Source organism: Heterodontus francisci, chromosome 32 (genome assembly GCF_036365525.1).
Source record: "Heterodontus francisci isolate sHetFra1 chromosome 32, sHetFra1.hap1, whole genome shotgun sequence".
NCBI classification, from domain to species: domain Eukaryota; kingdom Metazoa; phylum Chordata; class Chondrichthyes; order Heterodontiformes; family Heterodontidae; genus Heterodontus; species Heterodontus francisci.
The window spans coordinates 17,464,513-17,490,551 of NC_090402.1; the positions used below are offsets into that span (position 1 = coordinate 17,464,513).

Here is a 26,039-nt window from a genome sequence, read left to right on the forward strand (position 1 = left end):
CATTTTCCTTACTCAGTTTTTCATCACGTACTTAGCTATCTCAACACCTTTTTGTTCTATTATGCTTTTTAATTGCCTCTCTTAGATGATCTGTATTCATCATCCACTAGTTTACACTTTTTTTAACAGCTAAAAACAACGTTTGGGTACAGAATACATTATTTCTCCCAAAATGCCATTCATCTTCAAGAATATGCAGTTAACTTCGTTGCTGCAGCAGACCAAATATATAAACATAGCATAATGTACACATGTTTCTTCGATGTCATCACTTGTGTACATAGAATTTGTAACTTTTTGTTTGTGTGTTTTAGTTGGTCTTTATTGTAACTGAAGTGCAATAAAGTGAAAAACTGGGACCTATTCCACACACCTGTACATCCTGGCACTGACTCCAATGCCTTTACTAAAACAAAGTGGAGTATCTTAATGGTGTAAAGCAAGATTATATACAACACAGTCAATGCTCAATTGCATATCCTACAAACTCAGTATTGCAGTACCTTAGGGAATTCCCAGAGATATACAACAGAATGTAGATATGAATTTTCAATATTAGATATTACATGGGATTACTGCATTAATTTAAATTGTAAGAATGGCTGCCAAGAATCCCCAAGGCAAAAAAGGGAAGCAGAATGACACCTGAATCTGAATAGCCATTCTAGTCTATGTTTTATCTCATGGACAGGACAGGTAAAGAATTTGGGAAGTGAACAGTCAGTTTAAAAACATCAAGTCTAAGCAATGCTGTAGTAAATAATAGTTTATATATTATAGCATTTATTGTATGTACACCAGTGAAAATACAAAAAAGGTAGACACCGGTTTAGTTTTCCCACATTTTTTTCTCGATGCCTAGTACAGAGAAAACAGACTGAAGACACAGGGAAGAAATAAGATGTGAGCTACAAGGAAAAAAGCTGATCAAATTAATTTCCACCCTTTCCTTGCTTTCATAAGGTCCATCTCAGACTTTTCCTTTCCTATATTTCTCTACCTTAATTTTTGTTGATAGGCTATCGAACAATATCCACTATAAGGCCATTGACTACCATAGCTACCTGGACTATACTTCCTCCTACCTCGTTTCCTGTACAGATTCTATTCCATTTCCCCAGTTTCTCCATCGCATCTGTTCCAACGATGAAATCTTCAATGCCAGTGCTTCTGTGCTGTATGTTCTATGTTCTATAGTTGTTGAGTCAGAAACTTTAGGGACTTTCAAAAGGCTTTTGGATAGGTATATGGATAAAGGAGAATGATGGGGTATAGATTAAATTGTCCTTGACAGAGGACAAAGGATCGGCACAACATTGTGGGCCGAAGGGCCTGTTCTGTGCTGTATGTTCTATGTTCTATGTTCTGATAGGTCTTCCTTTTTCCTCAATTGAGGATTCCCTTCACTGTGGATGACAGGGCCTTCGACCATGACCATTCTATTTCCTGCACTTCTACTCTTACTACTTCTTCACCTTTCCAAACCACAATAGGGTTCCCCTTGTCCTCACCTTCCACCCCATATTTAATGGATCATTCTCCACCAATTCCACAACCACCAAACACCTCTTCCTCTCCCCTCCCCCTTTCCGCATTCAATCGGGACCATTCCCTCCACAACAACCTGGTCTATTCCTCAATTCCTCCAACACCACTTCCCAGTCTCATGGCACCTCGTTGTGCAAGCACAGGAAATGTAACACTTTTCATTTTATCACCCCATTCTTTCCACCATCCAGGGCACAAACACTCCTTCCAGGTGAAACAGTGATTTCTTTCAATTTAGTATACTGTATTCACTATTCACAATGAGTCTAACACAGATTGAGTGACTGCTCTTCAGAATGCCTGTTCAGAATGTATGGTTGACTGAGCTTCTAGTTGCTTGTGCTTCTCTGCCCCACTCCCACTTTTTCCTCTGCCTCCTACACTGTTCCAATGAAACTCAATGTAAGTCCAAGGAACAGCATCTCGTCTTTTGATCATGCATTTTACAGCCTACTGGACTTAATAATGAGCTCAACAATTTCAGGCCGTAACCACTGCCCTCTTCTTTTGGACAGTAACTGTTGGTAATGATTCCCATTTAATCTAATTTACAACTCCTCTAGACCCATCTTTTGTTACTTTACTTGTCCCATTACCATTCTCCTTTGCGCCATCTTTCCTTTTTACATTTAATCTCTTCTGCCATTCATCCGATCACAGACCTTCCCTTTTCTTTCCTCCCCTTCCCACTTTCCCGGCCTCTGTCCTTGCTTAAAACGTTTTACATCTCTAACTTTTCCCAGTTCTGATAAAAGGTCATCAACCTGAAACATTAACTTACTTTCTCTCTCCACAGATGCTGCCTGACCTGCTGAGTATTTCCTGCATTTTCTGTTTTTATTTCCAATTTCCAGCATCCACAGTAATTTGCTTTTGTATCAGCATATTAGCTTAGTTTACTGCTGATCCACAACGAAGTGCAAGTGTTGAGTTTTCTGTCACTCATGCTCTCATCAGCTAATCCAACACCATTTGTTGAGTAAATGTGTACTTACTACAATGTGTAATACTTTGCACAAATCGATTTTGAATTTCAAGTTGCTGGCCCAAAATATGAAGCGAAGCTATGCTGTATGATAGCAGCAGTCAAGTGAGGCTGAACCAATAATTAAGCAAGTCTCACTTACTTTGATTTAAACATGCAACCTAGTTTGATTCTTAAAAATAGATAAAGCTTCATATGTTTAAATGGGCTTGTAATTGGTCTTACTTTGTTGATCATAATGTTTACTCCTCATTCCGTCTGGTCTTGACAGCAACGACGCTGCTTTAAAGTTTATATATCATACAAATACAATTTGGGGCGGGGGAAGAGAAAGAGAATTACCGAATGCAAAACTTGTAACCTTTCACATAGTTGATCATCCCTTCCGATTTCTAATCTTTTTCCTGTGCACAAGATGCCAAAAGAAGCAACATACCTACATCGGAATTCGGATGTGTCACCAATTCAGGACGAGGCTCTGCTGTTTCGATAACTGGAAAATTTGGACCAATTCAGACTGTTTTAAAAATTCTAAAGTTTAGTGTCACAACCTGCTTGTCCCGCTAGAAGGCTTTCTTTGAGAGTTTGTATGTTGGCTCTCCGTTGACATGGTAACGGTTCTCCCTCCCTTGGACTTTAATTGATTAGATTCTTGATGCGCAGCGAAATATGAATGATGATTTTAAAAAATAAAAAAGATCTTTTTAAGTCTTCTCTTTTTTTTCCTGCTATAAATGTACCTGTCCTGAATTCGGCTGGGACTGGATCAGATGCTGATGACCAGGGTGAGGTAAAGCAAAGAGGAAGTGCAGTGCTTGGGCGACGCCATGTTTGTTTGTAAACGGCGGGCGAGTAGGCGCGCGCTTCTTCCTTCCGCTGTTTAAAAGCCAAAACATCAACGGTTCCAACTGTCTTGCGCACCATTTTAATCGCCTGTTTAACCAATTAGCAGATTTCATATTTAAGAAGCGAAAGCTGGAGAGGAACCTCAAGAAAATATCTAGACCCGAGGAGGAATTTATGCGGAGAATGCTTAAACTGGAAGGAATTGAAGAAATTTGCAAGGAATACAATAACAATCAAATGAAATGTCACCTACCAAGCAGACAGTGGCAAAAAGGGAAACAACATAAGGGATCAAAGAAATTAACAATAAAAGAAAAGTAACAATGAATTGGGTGTAACTATGCAAAATGCAAACAAAAATGAAGAGAAATTAAACTTGTCGGAGTCTTCCTCTCCTTATACGACGGTATCTTACTTCCTGTTAGAGGAGAACAAAGTAGGATCCCATTCTGGGGAAACTGTGAGATGGGCCAAACTCTTTGAGAGGTGCTATATCATAATGCTACGATGACAGGAAATAAAGCAAGGACCTGGACATCTAAGTGGCCTCGCCCACTGGTGATACCAGTAGCGTATAAGTGCCAACTAAGTTCTCCCTAGCTAAACGGAAATTGTTTAAATGCATAAAACAGATAGCATACAATCGAATAAAACTGCACCATTTGTACGGAGGTGACGGACGGGAGGGATTGTGGTGTATTAAGGATGCAATGATTTGAAGAATGAAAAAAAAACCAGTACAAGGTAGGCGATATATATGCATTCAGCATCCTCAATACAATGCTGAAGCATAAAAAAGTATTATCTATAAGAAGAGGATAAGAAAGTCCTTTGCAGTAGTCCTGAGGCTTTGACTTTTAAGGCAATCCATCTGAAGGAATATCGATTATGGTCTGTGGCTGTTATCTTAATAACATAATGATTAATGAACTTGTAAACTTACTAGTTCATTTTTGACAGCACTGCATTTGTTGTCAATATAAGACAGGCAGTTGATTGACCTTATGAACAACCTTCAGTTCCCTTGTCAGGTAGATGGTAGTCAATATGTAAATTTGCCACGACCTCTGGAAGTCAGAGGAATGTTGAAAATTATAGTGTTCTATGGATGTCAACACAATGCAAACCACTTGCAAGCGTCAAAGAATAAATGGGAGATAAAATGGATGGTCAAGCTAAGTGGAACTCAGAGACCACCTTCAGAAGGAATCCAGATTAAATTATACTGGTTAATGCAAAGAATCTAGGTCTCACTGACTCTGAAGATGAAACCAGAGGCACCAAATGATTCAAAAGGGGCTATTCTGTGTTGATTTAGGACTAGGTTCATATCCCACTGGGGATTAGTACAGATCCGTTCCAAAATTTCTTTCATAAAAATGTCATTAGAGGGTGTTCTCCTATCTGACTTCATTGCCAGAGGGTCACAGAAAGTTAAAATAGCTGCAGATATGCCTGAATGGAATTAAGCTCCAATCCAATTCAAACATATTGGAAATGCATTCTTTGTATATAAGGTGACAGGCAAGAAACTGCTCAAGAGAAACAAGTGACAACTCTCTAAGCGTAACTATTGGTAGAGGAACTGCTAAATGGTTGCAAATCTGAATGAGCATTAAGGAGTATACAATATTCCGACTGGAGGGAAAAACCTGCTGTAGTGAGTTGTGCCATAACTTGCATTTATGTGGTGCACTGCACAGGAGCATTATAAAACAAAATTTAACACCGAACTACATAATAACATAAGAAATTGGTGCAGGAGCAGGCTATTTGGTGCCTTGAGCCTGTTTCACTATTCAATAAAATTATGGCTGATCTGATTGTGGCCTTAACTCCACTTTGCTGTCTGCCACCGCCCGCCCCCCCTCCCATATCCCTTGATTCCCTTGTGAATCAAAAATATGTCTAACTCAGCCTTGAATATATTCAATGTCCCAGCCTCCACTGCTCGCTGGGGAAGAGAATTCCAAACACTCACGACCCTCTGAGAGAAGAAATTCCTCCTTAACTCTTTCTTAAATGGGAAACCCCTTAATTTGAAACTGTGCCCCCTAGTTCTAGATTCTTCCACAAGGGGAAATATCCTCTCAGAATCTAACCTGTCAAGCTTCCTCAGAATCTTATGTTTCAATAAGATCATCTCTCAATCTTCTAAACTCCAATGAGTATACACACAACCTGCTCAACCTTTCCTCATAAGACAAGCCTCTTATCCCAGGAATCAGCCTAGTGAACTTCTCTGAACTGCTTCCAATGCAAGTATGTCCCTCCTTAAATAAGGTGACCGAAACTGTACACAGTACTCTGGGTGTAGTCTCACCAATACCCTGTAGAGTTGTAGCAAAACTTCTCTACTATTATACTCCTTCCCCCTTGCAATAAAGGCCGATATTCCATTTGTCTTCCTAATTACTTATTGTACCTGCATGCTGACGTTTTGTGATTCATGTACAAGGAAATCCAGGTCCCTCTGTACTGCAGCATTTTGCAGTCTCTCTCCATTTAAATAATATTCTGCTTTTCTATTCTTCCTGCCAAATTGGACAACCTCATATTTTCCCACATTATACTCTATCTGCCAAATTTTTGCCTTTGCAGACTATTTCTGTCCTCCTCACAACTGGCTTTTCTACCTATCTTTGGATCGTCAGCAAATTTGGCTACAATACAGTCGTTCCCTTCATCCATGTCATTAACATAGATTGTAAATAGATGAGGCCCCAGCACTGATCCCTGTGGCACTCTGTTAGTTACAGTTTGCCATCCTGAAAATGACCCATTTATCCCAACTCTCTGTTTGCTGTTAGTTCGCCAGTCCTCTGTCCATGCCAATATATCACCCCAATAACATGAGCTCTTGTGCAGTAACCTTTTATGTGGCACCTTACCGAATGCCTTTTGGAAATCCAAATACATTACATTGACTGGTTCCCCTTTATCCACCATGCTTGTCATATCCTCAAAGAACTCCATTAAATTTGTCAGACACTACCACTTACCTTCCGGGAGCGGAGTGGACCTGTGGGGAGAACGCCGAGAGCAGAACCTATAAATGCAACCGGAGGATCAAGGCCCAGTCTTTTACCTTCCGGGAGAGGAGCTCTTCCAGCGCGCCGGAGTTTTGAAAAAAAAAGCCAACAGTGACGTCAAAGGAGAGCGACAAGGTGATTGGTTGGTGAGTAGCAGCTGTTATTGCATTTAAATATCTTAAAAAAAGGGGAAAGTTGATTTTTTTGTTGAAAAAAACCTTCTGATGATAAGGTGAGTACTACTAGTGTTGTTTTTTTAAGGACTTTAGATTGGAGTGGGTAGAACAAGGCCCCTAGTGTAATTAGTATTTTTTAATTAAGGGAGTAACTAATTAACCTAAGGGTAAGTCATGGCAGGAGAGCTCAGCCCCGTGATATGCTCCTCCTGCACTATGTGGGAAATCAGGGATGCTTCCAGTGTCCCTGACCACCATGTGTGCAGGAAGTGTATCCATCTGCAGCTACTGGCTACCCACATTACGGAGCTGGAGCTGTGGGTGGATTCACTGTGGAGCATCCGCGATGCTGAGGACGTCGTGGATAACACGTTTACTGAGGTGATCACATCACAGGTAATGGCTGCACAGGCAGAAAAGAGATGGGTGACCACCAGATGGAGTAGTAGGCGCAGGCAGATAGTGCAGGAGGCCCCTGTGGCCATCCGCCTCTTAAACAGATATACCGCTTTGGATACTGTTGGGGGGGATGTCCTCCCAGGGGAAAGCAGCAGCAGCCAAGTTCGTGACACCACGGAGGGCTCTGCTGCACAGCAGGGGCGGAAAAGGGGTGGAAGAGCTATAGTGATAGGGGATTCTATCGTAAGGGGTGCAGATAGGCGTTTCTGTGGCCGCAAATGAGGCTCCAGCATGGTATGTTGCCTCCCTGGAGCTAGGGTCAAGGATGTCTCAGAGTGGCTGCAGGACATTCTGAAAGGGGAGGGTGAACAGCCAGAGGTCGTGGTCCATATTGGTACGAACGACATAGGCAGGAAGAGAGATGAGGTCCTGCAAAGTGAATATAGGGAGTTAGGCAGAAGGTTAAAAAGCAGGACCTCTAGGGTTGTAATCTCAGGATTACTCCCTGTGCCGCGTGCTGGTGAGGGTAGGAATAGGAGGATAAGGCAAATGAATGCGTGGCTGAGGAGCTGTAGGTGGGAGGGCTTCAGCTACTTGGATCATTGGGATCTCTTCTGGTGCAGAGGTGACCTGTACAAGAAGGACGGGTTCCATCTGAACTGGAAGGGGACCAATATTCTTGCGGGGAGGTTTGCTAGTACTACTCGGGAGCATTTAAACTAGTCTTGCAGTGGGGTGGGACCCAAAGTAGTAGTCTCTCCGATGAGATAGTTGAGGCAAATGTAGAGGTTAAAGCAAGCAAGTCCAGTAGGCAGGCCGGGTGGGGGCAGGACAGGAAGCGTGGAAGGTCTGGTAGGCTAAACTGCGTTTACTTTAATGCAAGAAGCCTTACAGGTAAGGCAGATGAACTCAGAGCATGGATCGGTACATGGGATTGTGATATTATAGCTATTACGGAAACGTGGTTGAGGGATAGGAAGCACTGGCTGCTCAATGTTCCTGGGTACCGTTGCTTCCGGCAGAGGTGGAGGTAAGAGAGGAGGGGGAGTTGCACGATTGATTAGGGAGGACATCACAGCACTACTTAGAGAGGATACCCCGGGGGGAATGTCCAGCAAGGCCATATGGGGAGAACTTAGAAATAAGAAAGGGGTGATCACTTTGATGGGATTATACCGTAGGCCCCCCAATAGTCAGAGGGAAGTGGAGGAGCATATATGTAGGGAAATCACAGATAGGAATTATAGGGTTGTAATAGTAGGTGATTTTAACTTCCTTAATATTGACTAATATTCCCTAACATAGTCTTCGTGCTAAAGGATCAGATGGGGAAGAATTTGTTAAGTATGTCCAGGATAGTTTTCTGAAGCAGTATTTGGATGGCCCCAGTACAGAAGGGGCTACACTCGACCTCCTCTTAGGAAATGAGGATGGGCAGGTGGTTGATGTGTCAGTGGGGGAGCACTTTGGGACCAGTGACCATCACTCTATTAGCTTCAAGATAGTTATGGAAATGGATAGGACTGGTCCTCAGGTTGAAGTCCTAAATTGGGGGAAGGCTAATTTCGATGGTATCAGACAGGAACTCTCAAACGTTGAATGGGAGAGGCTGTTTACAGGTAAAGGGATGTCTGGCAAGTGGGAGGCTCTTAAAATTGAGATAGAAAGAGTCCAGGGCCGGCATGTTCCTGTTAGATGGACGGGCAAGGCTGGCAAGTTAAGGGAACCTTGGTTGACGAGGGATATTGAGGGCCTGGTCAGGACAAAGAAAGAGGCATATGTCAGGTATAGGCAGCTGGGATCAAGCGAGTCCCTCGAGGAGTATAGGGGAAGTAGGACTACACTTAAGAAGGAAATTAGGAAGGCGAAAAGGGGCCATGAGATTTTCCTGGCAGATAAGATAAAGGAGAATCCTTAAAGATTCTATAAGTATATGAAGAGTAAAAGGGTAGCGAGGGAGAAAGTAGGTCCCCTTAAGGATGTGTGGTAATCGATGTGTGGAGCCACAAGAAATGGGCGAGGTCTTAAATGAATACTTCTCGTCTGTATTTACCGTGGAAATGTCATGGAAGCTAGTGAGTTCAAGGGAGGGAACAGCGATATCCTGGAGCATATCAACATTACAAAGGAGGAGGTGTTGGAGGTTTTGAAGCGCATTTAGATGGATAAATCCCCAGGACCTGACCAGGTGTATCATAGGATGCTATGGGAAGCAAGGGAGGAGATTGCTGGGGCCCTGGCAGTGATTTTTTTATCATCGTTAGCCACGGGTGATGTACCGGAAGACTGTAGGATAGTCTTTATTTAAGAAGGGCAGCAGGGATAAGCCAGGGAACTACCGGCCACTGAGCCTTACATCAGTGGTGGGAAAGTTCTTGGAAGGGATTCTGAGAGACAGGATTTATATGCATTTGGAAAGGCATGGTCTGATTAGGGATAGTCAGCATGGCTTTGTGCGTGGGAAATCATGTCTCACGAATTTGATTGAGTTTTTCGAGGAGGTGACCAAGAGGATTGACGAGGGCAGGGCGATGGACGTTGTCTACATGGACTTTAGCAAGGCCTTTGACAGGGTCCCGCATGGTAGGCTTGTCCAGAAGGTTCGAAAACATGGGATACCCCCAGGGTGAGCTAGCAGATTGGATACAAAATTGGGTTGGTGATAAGAGGCAGAGGGTGGTAGTGGAGGGTTGTTTTTCAGATTGGAGGCCGGTGACCAGTGGTGTGCTGCAGGGATCGGTGCTGTTGTTTGTCATATATATTAATGACTTGGATGTGAATGTAGGGGGCACAATTAGTAAGTTTGCAGATGACACCAAAATTGGTGGTATAGTGGACAGTGAAGAAGATAGTCTGAGGTTACAACAGGATACAGATAAACTGGGAATGTGGGCAAGGAATTGGCAAATGGAATTTAATGCAGACAAGTGCAAAGTGATGCATTTTGGAAAGTTAAACCAGAGCAGGACATTTGCAGTGAATGGCAGGGCGCTGGGGAGTGTTGTTGAGCAGAGAGACCTTGGGGTGCAAGTACATAGTTCCCTGAAAGTGGCAACACAGGTAGACAGGGTGGTGAAGAAGGCGTATGGCATGCTTGCCTTCATCGGCCAAGGCATTGAGTACAAGAGTTGGGACGTCATGTTACAGTTGTATATAACGTTGGTTAGGCCACACTTGGAGTACTGTGTGCAGTTCTGGTCGCCGCACTGCAGGAAAGACGTGATTAAGCTAGAGAGGGTGCAGAAAAGATTCACAAGGATGTTGCCTGGTTTGGAGGGCTTGAGTTAGAAAGAGAGATTGGATAGGCTGGGTCTGTTTTCCCTGGAGCGAAGGATGCTGAGAGGGGACATGATAGAGGTATTTAAAATTATGAGAGGCATAGATAGGGTATATAGCCAGAGTCTGTTTCCCATGGTAGGGATGACTAAAACTACAGGGCATAGATTTAAGGTGAGAGGGAGGAGGTTTAAAGGGGATCAAAGGGGTAAATTTTTCACCAACTCTCTTTATACCCTTGAAATTGCCTTTATTTAAGTTTAAGACACAAGTTATGGTTTCTCACCCTTAAATTGAATGTGAAATTCTATCATGTTATGATCACTCCTGCCTCGAAGATACTATAATATGAGGTCTATAGTTAATCCTGTCTTATTACACATTACCAGGTCCAAAATAGCCTGGTCCCTGGTCGGTTCTAGAACTTATTGTTCTAAGAAACTGTCCCAACTACACTCTATGAACTCATCAGCCAGGCTACCTTTGCCAATTTGATTTGTCCTATCGATGTGAAGATTAAAATCACCCAAGATTATTTCCGTACCTTTCTTGCAAGTCCTCAATATTTCTTGATGGATACTCTGCCCCACTTTGTAGCTACTGTTAGGGTGCCTATAAACTTCTCCCACCAGTGAGTTCTTGCCTTTGCTGTTTCTTATCTCTACCCAAACTGATTCTGCATCTTGATCTTCTGAACCAAGATCATTTCTCACTATTGTACTGATCTCATCCTTTATTAACAGGGCTACCCCATCTCATTTTCCATTCCTCCTGTCCTTCTGAAATGTCAAATACCCTTGAATATTCAGGTCACCTTGCAAGGAGCTATTAGGACAGGTGACCAAAAGTTTGTCAAAGAGGTAGGTTTTAAGGAGCATCTTAAAGAAGGAGAGAGGCGGAGAGGTTTGGGGAGGGAATTCTAGAATGTAGCACCCAACAGTCTACTCTTAATCATCAGTAAAGTGATGCAAGTGTCAACAGTGCTATCAAGCAGCACTCGCTTAGCAATGATCTGCTCAGTGACGCTCAGTTTGGGTTCTGCCAGGGCCGCTCATCTCCTGATCTCATTACAGCCTTGGTTGAAACATGGACAAAAGAGCTGAACTCAAGAGGTGACGTGAGAGTGACTGCCCTTGACATCAAGGCAGCATTTGACTGAGTATGGCATCAAGGAGCCCTCGCAAAACTGGAGTCAATGGGAATTGGGGAAAACTCTCCGCTGATTGGAGTCGTAACTAGCGCAAAGGAAGATGGTTGTGGTTGTTGGAGGTCAATCATCTGAACTCCAGGCCATCACTGCAGGAGTCCCTCAGGGTAGTGTCCTAGGCCCAACCATCTTCAGCTGCTTCATCAATGACCTTCCTTCAATCATAAGGTCAGAAGTGGGGATGTTCACTGATGATTGCACAATGTTCAGCACCCTTCGTAACTCGTCAGATACTGAAGCAGTCTGTGTAGAAATGCAGCAAGTCCTGGACAATATCCAGGCTTGGGCTGATAAGTGGCTAGTAACATTCATGCCACGCAAGTGTGAGGCAATGACCATCTCTAACAAGAGAGAATCTATCCATTTCCCCTTGACATTCAATAGCATTACGATCGCTGAATCCCCCACTATAAACATCCTGGGGGTTACCATTGACCAGAAACTGAACTGGAGTAGCCATATAAATATCGTGGCTAGAAGAGCAGGTCAGAGGCTAGGAATCCTGTGGCAAGTAACACACCTTCTGACTCCCCAAAGCCTGTCCACCTTCTACAAGGCACAAGTCAGGAATGTGATGGAATACGTTCCACTTGCCTGGATGGGTGCAGCTCCAACAACACTTAAGAAGCTCGACACCATCCAGGACAAAGCAGCCCACTTGATTGGCACCCCATTCACAAACATTTACAGCCTCCACCACCGGCGCACAGTGGCAGCAATGTGTACCATCTACAAGATGCACGGCAGCAACTCACCAAGGCTCCTTCGACAGCACCTTCCAAACCCACGACATCTACCATCTAGAAGGACAAGGATAGCAGATGAATGGGAACACCACCACCTGCAAGTTCCACTCCAAGCCACACACCATCCTGACTTGGAACGTTATCACCGTTCCTTCAATGTTGCTGAGTAAAAATCCTTGAACTCCCTTCCTAATAGCACTGTGGTTGTATCTACCTCGCACTGCAACCGTTCAAGAAGGCAGCTCACCACCACCTTCTGAAGGGCAATTAGGGATGGGCAATAAATGCTGGCCTAGCCAGCAATGCCTACATCCCATGAACAAATAAAAAATCCTTGGCAGCTAAAGGTTTGCCTGCCAGTGGGGTGCGATGAAAATCTGAGATGCAGGCGTTTAAAAATCTCAAGAATTAAGTTATATCATGTAGATGGCCATGCCATTTTGGCACTATGATATTAAATATCTCACAAGAAGGTGTGGTTCATCTTGTGGGTTCCCTGAAATGTGATTCAGACTAGTTATTGTCTGTGGAAGGTGCTAGATGAAGAAACAATGTTTAACCTCTTTTTCTGGAGGCAGTGGTTCATTCTGGGATGTAATTTCCCGGGCACCAAAAGTCTCACAATCGTGATTGGGTCCAATCCTCTTTAGTGATATATGTTTAGGGAGATAGGGTTGCTACAATATAATTGGTGAATAACTGAAGTACAAAATAACTAATTGGAAAGGATAAAAATTGTTTTAACAAATGAGAGGAGAAAAGATACTGAACCAGTGAGAAAGAACATATTTGACAGACAAGATGGTGACAATTTGTACAAGAAGTTGTATTATAAGCAAAATTGATTGTCAAAAATATCCATAGATGCATACAGGATAGTTTATTATTGTACAAAAAAATATCAAAAATGAAGAGCATACATAACCAATAGCTGAGTCTAGATTTTTCTTAGTTATGATATAGTTGATTGTACTTTATTTGGCCATTAAGTAAGCTCCAAATCGCTAATGAAATTACCTCAAAGCGTTTACCATTGTCTCAGATCTTTAAGATGAACGTTGCCATCTTAAGGCAATCTATTAAGGGAAGAGTAAAAACCTTTCTGACAGAGGATAAATCTGACTGACATCTGAAGAGCAAAAATAAGCATTGGGTTACTCACCATATTAGGGAATTGTCACCACAAAACCCCACACTTTGCCAGTCAGACAGGATCTTGAGAACATAAGGGTGCAGATCAAATATAAATTTTTACTTAATTGTCCTATTTCTCACAGTATTTCATATTTATGGACATTGATAAACATTTCATAGAATAGTTAGCACTGATTATTACTGGATGAAGAAATCCATTTTCAAGGGACAGCTCGAGAAAAAAAGGATTTTAGATGAAACTGATATTTTGTTACATTGCCCTATCTGTACAATTTTGTAGGCCTCCGAAGTTCAATGTCCAGAGCCTTGTTGCTTCAGTGGTATTGGCATCATTGTAGAAGAAATCCAATAATTTTTACATCAATAGTTAACTGCAAAATTTCAACAACATAACTTAGAAAAGTTGGCTGCCTACTTGACTAAGATGGACTGACAGAATTACTCAGATTTCAGGAATAGAAATGAGCTATATCATGTTGGAGAAAGTGTGGAGATGGTTGACTCGCAAAACCAGAAAAAGAAAAGTGAGTGCCAAATACTTGATAAACTGTATTTAAAAACAGTATTAACACACAGAACAGAGGAGGTCCATAACTGAAAAAATAGGAAGTACAAGTTAGTCAATAAGACTATTGTACATATATATGTCACAGTTTAGTAAACAGTGCAGAAATCATTAGGAAACAACTCTGTGTGATGGAGATATAAAACTACCTGGATATCTTCCACAACTGTATATGCAGTAATCCTTGTGGCTGATAGTAGAGTCTTTTAAATAGCTGTGGATAAAGAGTAGCCTTGGTATAATTGTTACCATATATTCATAATTAAATATCAAACACAAAAAATAAACAGCCATTTTAAAATAATTATGTAATACTTAAAGAAAACAGATCTGGTACAACTCCATTAACAAAAGATTGATCACTGTTGTATTGTGGCCATAGCATTTTCCTGCGGGTTTAATACAGATATTCTTGACTACTTAATTGTTCTCTCAATTTTTCTGAAGTTAAAGAAGAACTGTTTAATAATTCACAAAAAGTATTTCTCAATTCCTAATGTTAGCACAACCAGATTAATTTATTATTAACTTAAAATAAATAGTGACACAATTCACCAATAAACTCAGATAAGTGGTACCAAGTAACTATAACCTTTGATTTGACACAACTTTTTCATTCACTTTGTAATGGTTTAGAGAGCATCTGAATATGAAACTTCTTTCTATTATTGGTTTTGTGGCTCTGTTTCAAAGCAGTATTGGGCAAGAACGCACGTAAGCACTTTATTTTAAAGTCCTTTAAAAAATTATTCTTATTTTGTGAATAATGTTCTTCCCCGAAATTGTAATCAGTTAATAGGTTTTTTGTGATATAGGTATTAACTTTAAACCTAAATTTCTAGTGTTCCTTTGACAGTAAAAATGTACTTTTCAAAACCAGTCACTGCTTAACTAATTTTTTGTTTGAAAACTACAAAATTACTTCAGCAATTGTGTAGGACATGAAACAAAATGAAGCAGTGTGATCAGATGTGTTTTGAAATGTAACACTTCAAAATGTCAAATCTTTTTGAAAAACCTTTTTTTTCATCTGAACATGCTGAATTGTTTCTGCATAAGTACAGAAAGATCTTCAAGTTCTGTTAATCTAAGAATGCCACAGAAGGGGTCAGTTATGCTCATGTTCTATAATAGATATAGGACTTTATTTTCAAATGTTCATCTTTTTAGAGCAAGTTGAAGAGCTGCTGTGTAATTTTCACGGAAGTTCAATAAAATCACAACTGTAAAAAAATTAGCATAGACACAGTTTCTATGTAAATGTGCCAGAATGTTGTGATACCACATCCATGTGTAGAATTTACCCCTTATTGTCCATCAAACTATACAGGTGTATTTGACTTGCATCATAGTTGAATACATTTGTTAGCATGTTGTTTGACTGATTAGCTATATCTGATTAACTCAATTTTGCCTATATTTTTGTAGGTACCTTGTTACCGCACCTAAGACCCTTAGAGTGGGAGCATCTGAGACTGTGGTGATTCAAACATATGGCTATACAGATCCATTATATATCTCAATCATTCTAAAAAGCTACCCAGATAGGAAAAAGATCTTTGCAGAAGGAAGCGTAACAGTAAAGAGAGAAAATGGATTTCAAGGATCTTTGAAGTTTACTGTAAGTCTTTTTTTATAACTTTAAATCATTAAAGAAAGCTATGAGAAAATGTTTTGTAATATCACCTCTGAATCATTGCATAGCTTGATCTGATTTATTATTGTATGCCAAACTGAAAATTCTAAGTTCAGGCTGTGATTGCTCTGTATTAAATGTGAGTAAATAAAACAATTCAGAATAGAACAATTTACACATTGAATGATGCAAAGCACATGGTGACTTATAGGCATGTGTTGGTGCCACATTACCTGCTGTACCTATGTTACCAAGAAAACTTCTTATTTTTTTCATTTGCCTTCTCTCTATGGCTAACTTTACAGACAATATCTGCCTCTTTATTTCTCAAAAATACATAACAATTCAAATTTGACATTACATAAGATGCTTTACAGCTCATTTTCTTTCAATACAGTACATGAGCTGCCTCACTACTGTTAAGAGAATTTCCAAGCCTGTTTGTGAAGAATACACTGAGACCAGGAAGCTTAGGTAGAAACTGTTTATTGCTTAACTAATTAACACTCAACACCTGTTCACCCTATTACCTTGAACTACCAGCTACACTTGCCATGACAGATTTACAATGTACATTTACATTTTATTTCGAACATTCTCTGGTGTATACAGTCAGAGGAGTTTTTCCATGGTTTCCAGTCCCTTGGTGTACTATGGCAGGAGGGCCTGACACAGTGGCCTTTCCCCACTAAGCCTTTGCAGCAGCTGCCCTAAGCTTTAGAGTGTCTTTCAGCATTTAGTCCTGGACCTTGGAATGTGCCAGTCCGCAACACTCAGTCGTCGATGGTTCTTTGCACTGGAAGACCAGCACCTTTCAGGCAGACTAAAGTGCATCTTTCGTCGAGTTGATGGTCCTCCAGCAGCAGTTGATATTTATCTTTGTGTGCGTCCCTGGGAACAGCCTGTAGAGCATTGAGTCCTGCGTTACAGAGCTGCTCAGGATGAACCTCGACAAAAGCTACAACATCTCTGTCCAGACCTGCTTTGCAAAGGCACATTCCAGAAGAAGGTGAGCGACGGTCACTTCCCCACCGCAGACATATCGTGGGCAGCATGCGGAGATGGTGAGACTCCAAGCATGCAGGAAGGATCTGATGGAGAGGTCCTTTCTCACCGCCAGTCAAGCTAGGTCTTGGTGCACGTTTGGAAATTCTGGCTGTGAGGCATTCTGCCAAATTCGTTTGACAGTCTGCTGAGGGAACCATCCGACAGGATCCACCATCTCCTTTCCTCCCAGGGCCTTGAGGACGTTATGTGCCTGATAGACTTGTGGTCAAAGGTGTTTTTCTGTACAGACTTATCCACAATGGACAGGTGGTATGGTACGGCCCAACTAAATGGAGTGTTCAGCGGCAAAGTGACCAGACCCATCCTTCGCAACACAGGGGACAAATAGATCCTCAGCACATAGTGGCACTTGGTGTTTACACACAGCTTGACGCAGCTGCACACAAAGTTAGCCATCAAGATGCAGGCGATGTTGGGTATGTTTTTTCCCCCTTTATTTCGAGGTTTAAACATTGTGGACACGGTCCTTTATTGCTCTCCAGATAAAGCGGAAGATGGCTCAGGTAACCGCCATGGCGCAGGAGTGGGCCAGACCTGTGCCATGTCGAGCAACACTGAGAAAGCCTTGCACCCGATGACCAGTTCTTACCTGCAATGGAGAGGGAGCATTGCTCCCACATGCCCAGTTTCTGTTTCATCATGGCTATATGCCCCTTCCAGTTTTTGGCGCATTCCCCAGCCCCTCTGAACTCCGTATCTCCAGCACCTTCAGGCAGTCTGATCTGACATTTAAGGGGACAAAGGATTGGTGGGATCGGTTCCCAAAAGAATTTGGCCTCATTCTTGCCGTGACTTACTATGCCTCCCAAGACCAGTTCAAAGTGGTCGCAGATGCTCATCAGTCTGCAAACCGACAACGGATCCGAGCAGAAGATGGCAATGTCATCCATGTACAGGGAGGCTTTGACCTGAGTGACTCCGATCCCTTGAATTGTCACCCCTCTTATGACCACATCCTTCCTGATGGACTTGGCAAAACATTCAATACAGCACCTGAGCAAGACAGTGGAAAGAGGACAGTCCTGCTAGACTTATTTGATCAGAAAACTTTCTGATTCCCACGAATTGATTGAAACTGCGCTATTCATGTTTGTGTAGAACAGTTGGATCCAATTTGGATTCTCTCCCCAAACCTCATTTTGGAGAGCACATCCATCATGTAGGTGTGCAATATTCCATTTAAAGAGTTAGTGGTTTGTCCAGACTCTCCTTAGTTCTGTCATCGAAGACCTCCATGATAAAGGACAGGAAGGACATATGCCTCTTCATTTTTCTCTGCCCTGAATATTTGCAGCTTTCTTTCCACCAGCCAAGGACCTTGATTGTCATTGATCCAGATATCACACATGCAGATAATGCTGTCCATAAATGAATCAACCTATTCTTACTAATTTTCTTTTTATTCACAGCATGAAGACTAGGGACATACTTGACAGCAACTGAAAGAGGAATTTTTTTCTCTCAGAGAGTCGTTAGTGTTTGGAATTCTCTACCCCAGAGATCTATGGAGGCTGAGTCATTAAATATATTCACGGCTGGGATAGACAGATTCTTGAACTATGAGGCAGTCAAGGGTTACGGGGGAATAGGCAGGAAAGTGGAGTTTAAGTCAAGATCAGATCAGCCATGAGCAGGCTCGAGGGGCCATATGGCCTACTCCTGCTCCTATTTCATATATTCTTAACAGTGATAAAGTTTTAGATTAAACTGTTCGCGTAATGTTAATATGAAATTTCTTTACATGAAGTACTTGAACAAACATTTTATACTTCAGCATGGTATGTCAACTAATGTTAGTGGGATGGCGAAATTGAGCTGTGTAGCATTTGTTCTTCAGGTGTATGCAGCCTCCAATCACTTGAAAATGGAGTCCAGCTGTTTCTCAAAATATCATAGCCAAGAAGGACTTTTGAAAAAACTCCCACCAGTTCTTGCAGCCACAAGGTACCTCCCATTTAAGAGGTGCAGGCTACCTTTAAATAGCGCTATCTGTTTGCAATATCGGGCCCCTTACTGATGCGTACAGCCAATGAACAGCCACTGCTCCACCCATCTTACCAGCCCATCTATATCTCCCTGTAATCTAAGGATTTCCTCCTCACTATTTACAACACCATCAATTTTCATGTCATCTGCGAACTTACTGATCCCAAAAATCCAGGAAAATTTCCATTTTCTGCTGCCCGGTTCATGTTTGCATTCATTCCAATGCATTGAGCTGCAGGTCATTGTTATAAAACAAAAAGCACAAAAGAAAAAGCAAGTTTGGAACCAGGTTTCTTTCGTTTTTGTGAAATATTGAATCTAGATGTGCCTTATATCTTAAAAACATTCCTAACACCAAGTTATGCATTATCAGAAATTAATGATTTGGATAATGGTCGAAATAATAATAATAATTGGAAGAAATGATTGTATGCCTGCAAAATTAAGTTCGTTTTTTTTTAACAGATCTTGCCAAAAGATTTACCTAGAAAGAAAAATGAAGAACAATTTGTGTACTTACAAGCAATTTCTGCAGATTTTACTCAAGAGGAGGTAGTGCCAGTGTCTTACCAGAATGGATTACTCTTTGTACAGACTGATAAACCTGTTTACACTCCTGATCAGTCAGGTACCAGTCTTAATCTTAATTTTCCATCTGCAAAATAAGTTGAACTTCTCACTTTGGTTGTGTTTGTATTCAGCAGTACATTCCTGCCCATAATATCTGGGGTAGATTTTCATCTTTGTCACCGGGATAGTAATCTTTTGGAGTGCATGGTGAGCTCCTTATAAAGTCTCTTTTTTAATTCCGTTTTGGAATGTGAGCCTCACTGGCAATTTTAGCATTTATTGTCCATTCTTAATTGCCCTTGAGAAGGTGGTGGTGAACCGCCTTCTTGAACCACTGCAGTCCATGTGGTGTAGGTACACCCACAGTGCTGTTAGGGACAGAGTTCCAGGATCTTAACCCAGTGACAGTGAAGGAACGGAGATATAGTTCCAAGTCAGGATAGTGTGTGACGGAGGGAGACTTGGAGGTGGTGTTCTCATGCGTCTGTTGCCCTTGTTCTTCTCGGTGGTAGAGGTTGCAGGTTTGGAAGGTGATGTTGAAGGAGCCTTGGCAAGTGCTGTAGTGCATTTTGTAGATAATACATACTGCTGCCACTGTGCACTGGTGGTGGAGGGAATGAATGTTTAACTTGGTGAATGGGGTGCCAATCAAGCAGGCTGCTTTGTCTTGGATGGCATCGGGCTTCTGAAGTGTTGTTGAAGCTGCACCCATCCAAGCAAGTGGAGAGTATTCCATCATACTCCTGACTTGTGCCTTGTAGATGGTGGACAGGCTCTGGGGAGTCAGGAGGTGAGCTCTCACCACAGATTTCCCAGCCTTTGACCTGCCCTTGTAGCCACTGTATTTATATGGCTGGTCCAGTTAAATTTCTGGTCAGGATGTTGATGGTGGGTGATTCAGCTATGGTAATGCCATTGAATGTCAAAGGGAAATGGTTAGATTCTCTCTTTTTGGAGATGTTCATTGCTTGACACTTGTGTGGCACAAATGTAACTTGCCACTTATCAGCCCAAACCTGAATGTTGTCCAAATCTTGCTAAATGCAGACACAGACTGCTTCAGTATCTGAGGAGTTGTGAGTGATACTGAACACTGCAATCATCAGCACTTCTAACCTTATGTTGGAGGGAAGTCTGCCTGATTTTCATTTTTATTCTGTTGATTTCAGATGGGTGCAGTGACTCTGCTGGATGGGTGGAGACATGAGGGGAGTGGATAAAGGGGTGTTACAGGCAAAGAATGCACCTCTAAAAGTAAGGGTGATGAGCAGGCACCAGGTTTTCCAGCTGCATAAAGTAGACGGGTGCCAGAGATGTTTCCAGAGTGGCACAGGCACCCAATGGCCCCTCGTACATTAAGTTGGGTCAATTTGGAAGGGTACTGCTGTATGCACTTCTAGTGTAACTGCCAGTTTTGTAGTCTGAATTTTTGGAATCATAATTCTAGCTCACTGCAGGGACTTTAAGATGAGCACAAGAAAAAGAGAGTGAAAAATCTTGGCGGTGGAACCAGAAAGGATTTAATTGTATAAAGCAATTGTTAACTGATTGAAAACTGAAATTTTTTTTGTTTTTATTCTAATATTTTTCTGGTCTTTTTATCCGTAGTGAAATTTCGGATTTATTCTCTGAATGAAGAACTCAAACCAGCCAGAAGACCAGTTGCTATTACTTTTAAGGTGAGTTATTTAAATTTAAAGAATAATTGTAGTATTGATGTTCAGTTAAATATTTGTGGTTGTAAAACCTGAATTTTATACCAAAATGTAACATAATAACAGCAAAAATCTGACATAAAATAAGTATAAAGCTGCTAACTTTAGGTATAAATACAGAAAGGGTAGACTAGTGTGCAGCATGTTGCTGTACCAGGATGTGTTAAACTCTATGTCCCTTATAAACACTTTATTTTAAAGTTGCCTTTTATAAAGAATTTTATGAAAAATTGTCTCAATCTTGAAGAAGTAAATTGAAATTAAACAATTATGTTTGTTCTTCAAATAAGGATCCAGAGGGAGTAAAAGTGGACTATATTGAATATGAAGATGTTACTGGAATAATCTCAGTACCCGACTTCAAGATTCCATCTAATCCCAAGTAAATTGTTATTGTTACTGCTGTTAATCAACATATAGAAGAAACAGATTATATATCAGATTTATTTTTCTGGGAATTTATATTCCTATCAATGAATTGTGCATTGTCAAATTTAAGATTTTTTTGATGACAAACTGTGAGTTTTAGAAGAGTTTAGGGTTCCTTTCATGCCAATCTGAAAGAAATTATATAAAGTCACACTTTTGTCATGGAATGTATGATTTACAAGGTAAAATTTTAAACATGTAAATCAGTTAGCGTAAAATGTAGTAAAGGTGTGGTTCTGTAGTTGGGGTAAAATGCATTAATGGTGCAAAGTTGAGTAAACTTTATGATGTATCCAAGCACTAATATATTTAATCTGAGTACTTGATGGATAATACAAGCCAAAAATAGAAAAATATTTCATTCCGCTGCAATAACCTCCCTCATGTGGACGGACAGTAAAACGTTCCAACCTAAAAACAATATCATAATACTTGACATTTACTATATAGCAATATAACTCATGTTGAATATACCTTATAGAATTTGCATCAGACCTTGTACTTCTGTACTTAATTTCCACTTTGCAAAGTACTTTCTTTGTTAAAGTTTGTACTTTTGTTCTTGTTTCCATGCATTTGTAAAGCTCATTGGATGTTGATGTGGCTTAGAGTTTATAGATGTAAACAAGACACAAAACTTTTTACAGCTAGTCTTCTGATATATTATTATATAGCTCAATTAAAAATACATTTTGAATATTACTGCTACAACCGACTGCTCCAGTCAAAGCCCCCAATCCAAATATACGATTCTGATTGTAGTGGGAGAAACGCACTGTAAATTCAATCCTATCCCTCCACAGATCGCCTAACATATCATTTTAAACTTTCCAAATTAAAGAAACATCCAGCCAAATTGTACCATCTATTAACCCCCGAATGAGGCTAACCAAACCAAGTGTCTTTAAATCAACAAATTAACTGTTTAATGAAAAAAACTAAATTCTTAAACACTAATAAGATATAAACAACATTTAAAATAGAAAAAATTAAGAGTCCTTGCAAATTGACTGCCCAATGTTGCTTGAAGTCCTCACAGCGGTCCGATGGAGAAAAAGGGTTCTTCCATAGTAGAACAGTCCGTAGTCTAATTCCAGCAGTAAATGATGCTTTCCTTCTCCTTTTCAACAACTAACAACTTACAAACACTTTCAATAGAATCAATCTGACTTTAGAGTTTTTTTGAGGGATAAAAGATTGTCACAGTCTAACTTCCCTTGCTTCAGTTTAAATTACCAGAGATCTCTGTTTTGGCTTGATTTGTTTTTAGAATTTTGAGAGATAATAATTAAACAACCAAAATTTTCTTCCTTCAGTTTCAATGGCAGAGAGCTCTTCTTTCAGGTGCTAACACCAGCCTGTCTGTCTGTGTTCTCTGTAAGAACAGACTGTCTTCAACTAAAAAGCCAGTTCAAAATTGAATTGCAACAAATGTATCGCGTGATGCTCTGTCTGAGTGGCTATATCCAAGGTAACGGGAATGCACCCTTTGAATTGCAGTCTTCGAATGGCTGTTGACGGGTAACCAGGATGCATTCTTTGAAGCTGGATGCTTCCCTCTCCATATGCTTGGATCCAACGGCAACCAAAATGCATTTTCTCTTTAACTCCTGAGGCTTGCTGGTTCTTCAAGCAGTACGGCTCCTTTTCCAGCCTTAAAGACACGCCACATATTCTCTGGAGAAAAAAAACAACAGGACCATGATACCTCTGCCCCTTGCAGAATGAAAGCCATTCCTGGAATGCGTTTCATTACAATGGGTAAAAAAAATTGAAAAAATGCGAACACATTTTTTTCTCCCGCATTTACAGATGTACACTTTTCTAAAAAAAAATGTTTAGACTACAGCAACAAGTTCCATTAGAACATTTCGGCTTTAAATTTTCAGAAGGTTGTTCCAATTAACCCATTTTAAATTTCCAAGCATAGTCTTCCAATTGTTTCATGTTTTCCTTCCAAGTGTCCCTATTGTCCATCACCTCAGCCAGGTGAACTGCACAGCTAGGAGCACTGACCACTACTGGGTTCACTATTCTCTGAGAAGTTTCTCGAGTACTCCTTAATCTATGTGTCATCACTTGACACTGGAAAACCCTGTCCAGTGTAACAGAAGCTGATTTTTTCTTACGCTGGGGTGTCAACAGAATTTGACAGTATCCCTCCAACACATCTGTCTCTTTAAGACACATTGTGTTGCCCACTCTGTCCTTACAGTACTTTATATGAGAACAAAGAACAGTACAGCACAGGAACAGGCCTTTCAGCCCTCCAAGCCTGCGCCGATCTTGATGCCACCCATCTATCTGCCTGCACCTTGGGTGTAACCACTTCTCTAAAACTCCTGTCTATGACGCTTTCTGCCACCTGCATGCTTCTAAGTGCATCCAGTTGCCGCTCCAACCAATCCATGCGGTCTGTGAGGAGCTGCAACTGGGTACACTTCCTGCAGATGTAGTCGTCTGGAACGCTGGAAGCGTCACGTACCTCCCACATCTCACAGGTGAAGCACTTCACCCCTCTAACTGACATTTCTAGCACTAATTAATAAATTAATTTAAAATAAATAAATACTTATTAAATCCTTACTAAATTGTTATAATTAACTATATGGTCCCTAGTGCTAGATTTCTACTAAAAATATTAAATGCTAACTAAATACAGTAATCTCCTCCCTCTGGTTTAGTTACTCTACTTATTAATGAGTTAATTAGGGTTTTAATCAATTTTTATCAATGTTAAAAAAAAATTCCCTTCCAGCCAATCTGGTCACAGCTTTCCTGTGACGTCACTTTCAGCTTTTTTACCAGAGGTAAGTTTTTTATACTTACCGATCCGGAACTCCACCCTCCGAGTCTTCTCCCAGTCAACTGTGCTCTTTGGAAGCTCTTGGCTGCCCTCACTCTGAGGACAGGTAGGAATTTGGGTAGGAGTCTGCCTTCTTTACCACAGTGACTTTTCTAGCATCTATGCAAGTTTGAACTGACCCACCAGGTTTAGACATCAAAACCATCTGCGAATTCCAGCTGTCCTAACTAGGTTCATCTAAGCTGCCCTTCAGCATGCATTGTACCTCTGCTTCCACTTGGGCCTGTCTGTTTGGACCTAAGCAACAAGGATGTCGTTTTAAAGGAATGACTCCCCCTATACCAACACCATGTGTGGCTAAGGTTGTACATCCTGGCTTATCCCTACAAACATTTTGAAACGTTGTGAAAACCCTGGTTAGGACTTCACGCGGTTTTGCCTCTAAGTGTAAAAGCCTATGGTTTAATTTTTCTAGCCATTCTGCATTCGCTGATTGGATAGTTGGAGGTTCAATCTGAGAATTTCCTAGGCCTATTTCTGCCTCATCCTCACTATCCTTTTCCTTCTCCACAGTCCTGATTACCTGACATACCTGTACTGGCTTATCCTCCTCCCTACGGTAATATGGTTTGAGTAAATTAATGTGACACAACCGGTTCTTCTTCCGGCGATCAGGGGTGTCAATCAAGTAATCTACCTTACCCACTCTTTTGATCACTCTATATGGGCTACTAAACCGTGCTTTCACTGGTACTCCCTGTAATGGCAACAACACTAATACTTCATCCCCTGGTTTTATGGTAGGTTGTGGTTTTCCCACCATTTGACAGGTATGGCATGTCCTACAAAATTGTCTCACATCCTTTGTAAGACTTGGCCAGTAATAATGTTTGCTTATGTGTGATTTGGTCTTCTGAATTCCCCTATGTCCTATAAAAGGAATGTCGTGTGCTAACCTTAATAACCCTTGTCGATATTTAGGTGGTACCACTATCTGTTCAACAACTGTCCAGTCTTCATCAGCAGGTCTATGAGTCTGTCTCCATTTTCTCCTCAAAACCCCATTTGCCATATAATAGCCTTCTGGAACTCCTGTCACCTCAGCTTCTGACAGAGCGATCTGTGCTATTCGGTATAGCTCTGGATCAGCTTGCTGTGCTGCAATGATAGACAATTTGTTAAACATCTCATTTGGATTATCTAAATCCCCAAATAAGGTTTCAGATACTTTGCTATCTATTTGTGATGCCCCTTTTAACTCCAACAGTGGATCCTGTTTAGCCATTGCTCGGGTAACTACACACGCAAGAAATATTCCTGGAACTTGTTCCTGTAATTGTTCTGTTTCCGTAATTTAACTTGGTTCCTCTGTAACTATAGGAGAAACTGATATTTTTGATCCAGGCAAATCATTTCCTAGGAGTCGATCAATTCCCTTGACTGGTAAACAGTGGACAACACCAACAGTTACTATCCCAGATATTAAGTCACTCTCTAGGCATACTTTATACAAAGGTATGGGTATACACACCCCGCCAATTCCATTTACTAAAACTTTAGCGTTCAAGGTGCACTCTGGTGGAAACCTCATATCTTTCCCCAGCAAGAGTGTTTGGATTGCTTCTGTGTCCCTGAGTATAATGATAGGTTTTTCTGCCTCACTTACAGGATACGGACTTACTCTCCCCTTTAACAAAAAATCATTATAACTCTCAGGTATTTTATTCTTAACCTCTACCCTCCTTTTAGTTTTACTATCTGGTTTCACATTCACAGCTGTCAAAGCTATAGCCTGGTCTGCTATACTCTCAGTCAGAGTCTTTTCCTCTGCACTAACTTTGCGTACCCCAACAAGTCCGATGGGTTTACCTCGCAATTTCCAGCACTCTGAACG

At 41.1% G+C, this 26,039-nt stretch overlaps 2 protein-coding genes across 10 annotated transcripts in view; one reads left to right on the plus strand and one right to left on the minus strand.

Annotated features, from left to right (window-relative positions):
• cntrl (centriolin) overlaps nt 1-14,107 on the minus strand; it is a 162,990-nt gene extending 148,883 nt beyond the window's left edge. Inside the window, exon 1 of one of the 8 annotated variants that reach the window (XM_068012358.1) lies at nt 14,085-14,107. The gene's annotated coding sequence lies outside the window, so the exon portion shown is untranslated. Of the gene's footprint in view, nt 1-2,758; nt 2,830-2,875; nt 2,937-2,969; nt 3,428-3,632; nt 3,827-13,377; nt 13,459-14,084 lie in introns of those variants that run through there. The other 7 variants (XM_068012354.1, XM_068012356.1, XM_068012357.1 and 4 more) reach the window with 7 other exon arrangements.
• Nucleotides 14,108-14,537: 430 nt separating this feature from the next.
• c5 (complement component 5) overlaps nt 14,538-26,039 on the plus strand; it is a 141,806-nt gene continuing 130,304 nt past the window's right edge. Inside the window, exons 1-5 of one of the 2 annotated variants that reach the window (XR_010968995.1) lie at nt 14,538-14,649; nt 15,364-15,556; nt 19,091-19,253; nt 20,804-20,874; nt 21,201-21,292. Coding sequence is in view for 1 of the 2 variants with exons in the window: in XM_068012360.1 (XP_067868461.1) it covers nt 14,585-14,649; nt 15,364-15,556; nt 19,091-19,253; nt 20,804-20,874; nt 21,201-21,292 (584 nt within the window). In the remaining variant the exon portion in view is untranslated. The remainder of the gene's footprint in view (nt 14,650-15,363; nt 15,557-19,090; nt 19,254-20,803; nt 20,875-21,200; nt 21,293-26,039) is intronic. The other variant, XM_068012360.1, reaches the window with a different exon arrangement.